At 32.8% G+C, this 9034-nt stretch overlaps 1 protein-coding gene across 6 annotated transcripts; it reads left to right on the top strand.

The window, feature by feature from the left end:
* Nucleotides 1-528: 528 nt before the first annotated feature.
* Nucleotides 529-7385, top strand: LOC109815936 (plant cysteine oxidase 4). 6 transcript variants are annotated; one of them, XM_029274893.2, is made up of 6 exons: nucleotides 529-648; nucleotides 1728-1931; nucleotides 2730-2875; nucleotides 2977-3124; nucleotides 6428-6631; nucleotides 6987-7385. In XM_029274893.2, exons 2-6 carry the CDS (start codon nucleotides 1829-1831, stop codon nucleotides 7103-7105), a joined length of 720 nt encoding a protein of 239 aa, XP_029130726.1. In that variant the 5' UTR covers nucleotides 529-648; nucleotides 1728-1828; the 3' UTR covers nucleotides 7106-7385. The 6 variants fall into 6 exon arrangements, with proteins under 6 accessions (XP_029130726.1, XP_082918339.1, XP_082918340.1 ...); XM_083062213.1 differs by having other exon boundaries at nucleotides 562-648; nucleotides 1619-1931; XM_083062214.1 differs by lacking the exon at nucleotides 529-648 and adding an exon at nucleotides 718-901 and having other exon boundaries at nucleotides 1805-1931.
* The last annotated feature ends 1649 nt before the right edge of the window (nucleotides 7386-9034 follow it).

Genomic DNA, 9034 nt, shown 5'->3' with positions numbered 1-9034 from the left:
AATCTTTATAATAATTTGAGTGAATAAATAAAAAAATATATATTTAATTTGAGAAAAATAATGCATATTCTATACATTTAACCTTGTTAGGATTCAACGGTGGACATTTTCACAACTTTTACATAAAATATTCTTATAAGTTATCTTGAGAATTTATTAAAATAAGTTAAAAATGTCTTATAAATTAATCATAAAATATTTTTGTAAATTCTTCCAAATATGTTCGCAAGTTGTTATAACATAAAATAAGTGAAATAAGTTGCTATAAATTCTTTTAAATGAGCTAAATGTAAGTGTGTAACATCTTATTTCCTTATATAAGAAAAACATTTAAAAGAAAATACATAATTAAAGCATCCTGTTAAGCCAAGATAGTATTTATTTCATCATGGAGCATTGACCCAAAATCAACATATAGTCAAACATCTGGGGACCTACCCATTTTAACCGAATTTTCATGTTGATCTCATTTGTTTTGTATTAATTTTATTACATTATTTATTGTATTTATAAATAATTTTGGGTGTATATATACCATGGACCGTGGTTCACGTTTGTCATTCTCCTTTCAACAGCTGTGAAAAACACAAGGATAGGCTGGTCGGGCACAGCTGGAGTTCAAAAACGGCTCAAAAAATCACAGAAAAGGCAAGATGCAATTTGTTTTCTGATTTTTGTTTATTTTAATGAAAAAACGAAAACACAGTGATGACGTGTTCAAGATCTTCGTTGGGCCTTTTTCTTTTCACCTTCAACCCTTTTATGTTCCTCACACAGCGATTCCTCGCTTCACCCTTCTTTGCACGCTCATTCATCTTCCTCCAACTTCATTTTATTCTTCTTCTTCTCCCAATCCACCATGTTCCAGAACCTTTTCTCCCTCTAATGATGGGTCTCTCAGGTACTACCGTCTTCTGCATCTCCCACCCTTCCCTTCTGTTGGAATCTCATTTGCCCCATTTCAGATTTTGATCCAAAATCTCTTTTTTATCTCTTTCCTCGCCTTTTCAGCTCGTCCCTTTTGTTGGGTCACTCTCTATTTTTTGTTCTCTGTACTCTGGGTTAGTTAATTATCAGTGGTTTCTGTGGTTTATGACGTAAAAAAAATGAAAAAAATTAAATAAAATTCGTGTTTTGTTGTTGGAATACCACATTGGATTCTGTGAGGTATGCTTTATTGAGTGGAAATGATGAGAGGATGGAGAGACCTGGGTTTTATCTTGGTGGGGTTTGCTTAGTTTTGATCTAGAAGTGAATTCCTTTCTGTGAGAATGCATATTATAATTGAAGAGTAAACAGTGTATGCACTGACTGGTCCGATTACAAACCACCATGTATGTTCAGTAAGTTTGTTAAATTTAACGATAACTACCTTAAAATTTGTAACAAGTTACAACAATGGTTTCTGATGAGTTTGATGGTGCGAGGATTTTTTACACTGGCAGTGTATAGCGCAACATGCGATTGAATGTTAATGCTTTTGAATGAATTGATGGAGATTCTAATGTTTTTGTGGTATTACTTTGTGGTTTTCTTCTACTTGCCGTTATATGTCTATACTGAAGTAGTAGAGGTCATTGATTTTTGGTTTTGTATTGCATTTTTGCTTGCTCAATAGATCCATTAATTTGAATAGTTGCGAAGGAAAAGGTTACAACCATGCAGATTCATTACCGTTGGTTTGATTCTGAGGCTAAAATACGGTTGTTATCTAATTGTATATCCAGTCCCTGTTGCAATCGATAAGCCACTTGCAAGGTGTTATCTGCTTGCTGACCCTGGGGATTTTGGTCTGAGTGAATAGATAAGTTGGTCACAAGTTTGCAAGATGCCATATTATATACAGAGACTTTATAGGCTATGCAACGCATCCTTTTCTCCCGATGGACCTGTGTCAGAAGAAGCCATTGAGAAAGTTCGTGAGAAGTTAGGTATATTTCTTTTTTGCCTTGTTTATTTTGCTTATAAACTTGTTTTTTATCATCACCTCCGTAGAATGCTTGATGCCAACGATGAGTGAAAATTGTGAAGGCATTCAAGAATAAATAATGCTGGATCATTTGACTGTTCTGTACTCTTTTAAAATAAGTTATAGCCTTATTTTGCTTCTCTCCCTTGTTCCTCCTAATCACTTATCTCTATGCTTTCGTCAAAATCAGTTTAGGGTAATTGTCTTTTTGAAGGAGTCACAGGCTCAAGTTTAAATTTTGAGGGACAGTTCAGTAGCTTGCTTCTAATCTTTATTTTTCCTCCTTTTAAGGATAGAATATGGGTGTCACTTTTCTCTTAAAATTTTAGAATGGATTAAGACCTGAAGCTTTTGTGTTTATCCTCATTTTTACTGTCAATAATGGAAGAGATCATTCTTTTGAAATATATAATATATTCTTACACTGGTCAACTCTTTACCCATCAATTCCTTTTGTTGTGTAAAATTTGTTTTATTTGTCAGTTTAGATAATGGATTGTATTGATGTGGACCAATGTTTTTGAGGTGAGGAAAATAAGGATTTATCATAATTTGTATATTCAAATTGTGTATTTTCAGGCCTGTTCTATTTTCCTTCATCTTGAGTTATGGCTGCCTGCTTTATAGTGAATGATAAATTGTCTCCTCGTATATTTGATATCTTCATGATTGTCTATCTTAAATGACTTTGATCTTTCTGCCCAATAGTTTTTATGTCTAACTGATATTTGATTAATAACCAAATATAATGTTTTTACAGAAAGAATCAAGCCATCAGATGTAGGTCTTGAACAAGAGGCACAAGTGGTACGGAATTGGTCTGCTCAAATGCTTGAACGAAATGGGAACCATCAATCTTTGCCACCTATCAAATATTTACATTTGCATGAATGTGACTCCTTCTCTGTGAGTAAAGTCATGTTTATTCAGTCAATTTTTTTTTTTATAAATTTGGGCCATAAATTGGCTAAACCAACAGAAGTTGGATTTTACTTTATATTATGCAGATAGGAATTTTTTGCATGCCCCCCTCATCTATCATTCCCCTCCATAATCATCCTGGAATGACAGTGTTGAGCAAGCTGTTATATGGCTCAATGTATGTTAAATCCTATGACTGGATTGATGCCCCTGGCTTCACTAATCCATCTGAAGGTATGTTTTCTATAACTTCACATATTTTAATGCTGCTCAATCCATTTTTTAATCCTCATTTACATTGGAGTGTGAATTGCCCTTCCTTGCGTATCCCTTTTATAAGAACACTAACACCATCCTCATTGAGGTAAATGAGATGGTAGCATTATTCTAGGCATCACCAAAAATAGCTCATTACATTATTGGTTAAGAATAAAACATGAGTGTAAATAGTTCAGAAGTCAACACATGGCATATGACTTTTGCTAATGATATTATGTGGAATCATTCAAAGCTATCAAAAACATGTGAAAAAGGTAATAGTCTGGTTGGTATCACCGATATTGCGATGAAAATGGGAAGGGATAAAATAAATAGTGATGATTTTACAAATCATGGTCTTTTGGTATGAGTGAGAGAGGGAGGCAAAAATTTAAAAAATAAGTGGGTCCCACATTTTTTTTTCTTCCTGCACTGGTTATTGCGAATGCAATGAAAGTTGCATCTCAGTATACTTTGACGTAAATACCCCTTGAATTGTACATCATAATTGATTAAAATTGTGATTTTAATCAATTGAATTTCACAATTAATCGATTAAAGCTTAAGACTGTGTATTCATGTCAAATTATTTGTCATTCCATTTGATTGAATCTTTTTTATCGATTGAAAGTACCAAGTAATCGATCGAAACATTTTGACGCATGATCCACGATTTGCCAATTTAATTGATTGAACCTACTAAGCAATTGATTGAAAATTTTGATGTGTGTTCAAGTGCATTTTAACTGATTGAAATTCGGAAATAATTGATTGAATTATTTTACTGTTCCTGGAGCACTTTGAAACACGTCATTGCCAATGAGTTATCTTTTAAGGGCAAAAATGGAATATACTTATTCACTCTATTTCTTTCCTGGCTTTCCATCCTAAATTCCTTATCAGACAATTTCACAACACTATTTCTCTTCTCTATCCTTTCTATATATCCTAAACTAAACAACTTAAAATTCTTCTCTATTTATCATTTATTTCTTTGTTCTCTGTCTCTCTCACTCCTTTCTTTCCATTCTATTTCTTTTCTTATACCAAATGGAGTGTAAATGTCACTTTAAATTAAAGGTGAAATTAGGGACCTAGCTGTTCTTAGTTACTTGCCTACTTCCTGATTTACTACTTTCTAGTAAAAGGGCTTGAATTTCTAAGGATTTTGGAATTGCTTGATAGAATACTCTCAGGCATTTTGGATTTATGTAATAGGGTTACAGTACTCAAATCATAAATTGTAGTGATTTTCAGTCCATTCTTCTTGTGCTATTGTGTGTAACACCACCAAGACAAAATGAAATGAATGAAGTCATACAGTGGGAACTTATAGACGCTTAATCTTTAATAAATCATTAAACTTGCAACAGGGTATGACTACTGTAGTGATAGTGTCCCATCTGCATTTATAATGAAAAGTTAGAATGATATATAGATATATATTACTGGTTTAGATGGTACCTTACATCAGTAACGGATGCTAAATATGCTATGCCATTCTAGGAAGGTGAGGTTGTTCTCTTTGTTTATGCTGTTCTGACTTCTAGGAATTTTCATTAATTTAGAACAACCTGATGAACTTGAAAAACAAAATCAAACTGGTCAATTTGAATCCGTTACCTAAACTGTTCAACTTGAATAATCTTTGATTTTTTTTTTTGGGCATGTGTGTACAATATGACATCATTTTGGCTAAAATGGATGGTGATCCAAATCAGTCAACTTGAACCCCTTCATTTATTTTCTTCCTTGTATGCTAGTAGATACAAGGAGTTTAGTATTGTGAGAGTGTTTATTAAAATGTTTAATATGCGCACTTGACCACTGTCATTTTTAATATGCAAGTTAGCGATAACCAGAAAGTGAGGTAAATGGTTAAATCTTTATTGCTAAACAATCAATCTCTGCTCTAGTACCACATTATCAATGTGACCTAAAGCAGATATCAGGAACCCAATTAGTACCGAGAATTCACCCTTGCCCAGGTATTCAAGAGACCTGAACTCTCCACTCGTTTTCTACTCCAAAATCAAAGAGTGATCTCTACTCTGTTCTTCCTATTATATATACACTATCATCTCATCTCTAACTAATTATCTAACTTTGATTGGCTCACTCTTAATTATGGGGTCTGCTAATAGTTAATTTCTTGAAGGTTGGTATTCTTTATTGTGAAGATGTGTTTATTCAAAGATTGGAAATATCTTCAAGTTTTACTTGAACAGCTACAATTTTTCTATTTATCACTTCCATAACTGTTTCAATATACCTAGAAGTTCTACATCGTTTAGGAATTGAGGCTAATGCTAGTTTTTAAATACTCTCTCTACTTAACCCACCGAGCAACATTTTTCAAGGACAAAATTCCGACAGTCCAACAAGCAACAAAGCGGACAATATTTTGGATGCGATGATCCTAACGTACTAACAGACTTATGATTGGAACATTGGCGCTAAAAGGAAGGTCCATGCCACTCTTGCTCCTTAGCCTTGACCGGGGGGCTTGTAAAGATATGTCTAAAAGTCTCACATTGCTTAGGTAGAGGCTAATGATAGTTTATAAATATCCTCCCTCCTTAATCCACCAAGGTGCCTTTTCAAGGACAAAGTTGTGACAGTTAAATAAGCATTAAAGTGGACAATACTTCTAATACGGTGACCCCAACGATGTCAGTAAACTTACGGTCAAAACAATAACCATTATCTCACCACTTTGCAGTATGCCTAGCGGTGTATAATCTACACAATCTCATATAGAATGACCATATATATTGAATTCATATTATGTCATGACTTATGACCAATATGGCACTAATATTAGATTAGAATTATGACAACCAACTTGATGGGCAAGCGAAATTTTCCACCGTTCCAATACTATTTGACCTCCTATCTGAATATTATTCTTGCGACCATAGTTCATTCTATAGCCCTAGTGACATCAACTCAACCAAGCCTGCGGTCTTTTTAAATTCAATTATAGTACCCATGCAAAATTGAAAATGCAAAGTGAAACTCTTCTGTAATTCTGGTTCGGTATTGAATTGGCAGAATTATATATGCACACATATAAACCTGATCACGATATACTAAACTAATTATTGATATATTGTGTGATGTATTACAATGAACTCCATATTCTGTATTGCAGAACGCTGTCTTTTTTTCCTCTTCATTTTGAACTTCCTATCTCTTTCTCCCTCATTAGCAAGTTGGTAAAGATTAATATATTTTTTTCCCTCCTAACACCAAAACTTGTGAATCTTTGCTTAACAGCTAGACCTGCAAAGCTTGTCAAAGATACTGAGATGACAGCACCGAGCCCCACAACGGTTCTTTATCCAACCAGCGGAGGAAACATCCATTGTTTTAGAGCTATTACTCCCTGCGCAATCTTTGACATACTATCTCCCCCTTACTCTTCAGAGCATGGAAGACACTGCACCTACTTCCGGAGATCCCAACAGAGAGATCTTCCAGGTAATCCAATTTATTTTTGTCGCAGATTGTTAGTATCTATTTGGATAAACTTTTTTAAAAATATTTGTAAGATAAAAAAATAGGATGAAAAATTAAAATGAGTTTGTTCAAAAATTAAAACAAGCTTATCCATAGATTAGAATTAAGATTTTAGAGATGTTAATAAGATAGATTTTTTACATATTAGCTTAGGCATAAGCTAAATTAAGCTTATGGAAATATTTCATTTTTTCTTCTCATTTCTCTCTTCTAAGAGTGTTTTTGGAGAAGTTTACCCAAACAAACTCTACTCAAATTCTGTACTTCTCTTCTGTTAACCATATCGTACCATTTTCAACATTCGTTTGTACTGCAGTTAATGTTCAGTTGGATGGAGTGACGGATTCTGAAGTGACTTGGTTGGAAGAGTTTCAACCTCCTGATGACTTTGTGATCCGGAGAGGGCTGTACAAAGGTCCAGTTATTAGAACTTGAAAATTTTCTTGTTTCATGTCTGTCTTACACCAAATGGAAATTGGCTTATCTTTATTTGGTTACAACAAAGGGAACTATGGAATGTGCAATAATTATATATTCTTTGTCTATGTCGGTTAGGCATTGGAGTATGTACATAATAATGCACTAGTGTAATCTATTTACAGACCTCAGCTTAATCCAGCAAGTAGAATAGTTGCAGAATGTTGAAATAGAACTTGTCCATGGTCATATCAAAATTTGTTTTCTTGGAGAATAAGAGGGTCTTTCGACTTGGTCACGAGTTCTAGTTACATCGCTATATTCTTTTGTATTAGGCCTTTTGCTCAGTCAAAACCAAACAAAGTCCATAAACAACTATGCCAGTAAGGGTTTGTTTTGGATGAATTTATTTGCACTTTATTTGAACTTACATTACTTCTGCAAGTGCTTGAGAAAATTTATGAAAATAGTCCATGAGGTTTAAACTGTTTTTAGTTTGTCAGTAAGTTTTTAAGGATAACTAGTGAAAAATAATTTAATCATATTTTCTATTTTATTCTTAAAATAATTTATATACAAGTACTTATATAAAATAATACCATTTTTTCCCCAATATGTTCTCCTCTTTCTTTTGCCTCTTGCCACATTTGGACAAATTCTATCTTCACCTTCAGTATTTTCCAGTGATTAACGTGAGCCGAAAACTAATGGCCAACCTTGAATTTATTTCTCAAATCCATTTTGACGTCTTTAAAGAATCGAATTAGACATCACCAAAGAATCAACTAAAAAAAATAAGCGATTTGGACTTACTCCTTCTGAAGAACATAATAAGCAATATGGTTTTGACTTTTTGCAACAAACGATTTGGAGGAACAAGTTATAGGGTGTTTACGACATTTATACACTTTTCTATGCACTCAAACGAAGTATGAGTGTGTGAATTAAAACAAACGTACGCTTGCAGTGTTCAAATGTTAAAACAAAATGTACATTGTCGATTAAGGCCCATTTGATACAAATGTTTTTCATAAAAAGACTTGGTTTGTCTTTGAAAAGTTTTGTGCTTGTTATACCTTTTTAAAATAATCAAAAGTTGGATAGAATATAAGATATGATAAGAATAGAAGCTATTTTGAATATTTCTCATTAAAACGTTTTTATTTCTATTTTCATGATTTTAAACAATTATAAATTAGCTTATGCCTTTTAAACTTTTTTTAATAAAATAATCACTAGATTATTTATACCCGAACCATTTTCTTTTAATTTGTAACAAATGGGCCTTAAGTCAACCAAATTGACGGGTAATGGTCAATTCTTATCCTAATTTTGTGCTTTGATGATATCTTTTCAAATTATTGATATGTGGGTTGAAACACCATCAAATCAACCAAATGGAAAAGAAATATTAATGACATAGTTATGCAAGGGTGATAACAAATACTTTGTATAGATCAAATGAACTCTATCTAAAGAAAAATATATAGCCTGTGCATGTTGAGTAGTCAATAATACACTAAAATAGTATGTTTGAGTTTGCATTAGTTTTGGTTTCGGTTACGTACGTCTTATAAAAGTAGTTTGATAATTGATATAAAAAACCAATCTGATGTCTCTAATGCATATTAAAACATTCATCTTCACCCTGAAGTTTAGTCTAGAATGACAATCTTTTGAGATACTGTGTATATAAAACATTGATAAAAAATGAAAGTGAGAGACCAACAATGTCCGAACAAGAATAACCTTTAATATTATTATTTCATTAATCTCCTCTATATTAACCTTATTGGTTTTGTTTATCTACTATTCAAACTCATCTGAATGCAAAAATTATCCATATAATTTTTTTTTACTAATAATATCTTAGTTAGAGGTTAATTTCCATCGAGACATAGAGATCAATAGATTTTATTTTTTCTAACATAGTATTCTCCACTCATA

This window comes from Cajanus cajan, chromosome 8, assembly GCF_000230855.2.
Source record: "Cajanus cajan strain Asha chromosome 8, NIPB_CcT2T_4, whole genome shotgun sequence".
Lineage (NCBI taxonomy): Eukaryota > Viridiplantae > Streptophyta > Magnoliopsida > Fabales > Fabaceae > Cajanus > Cajanus cajan.
The sequence above is the reverse complement of the archived record's forward strand: the minus strand, read 5'-3'. Positions and strand labels throughout refer to the sequence as shown.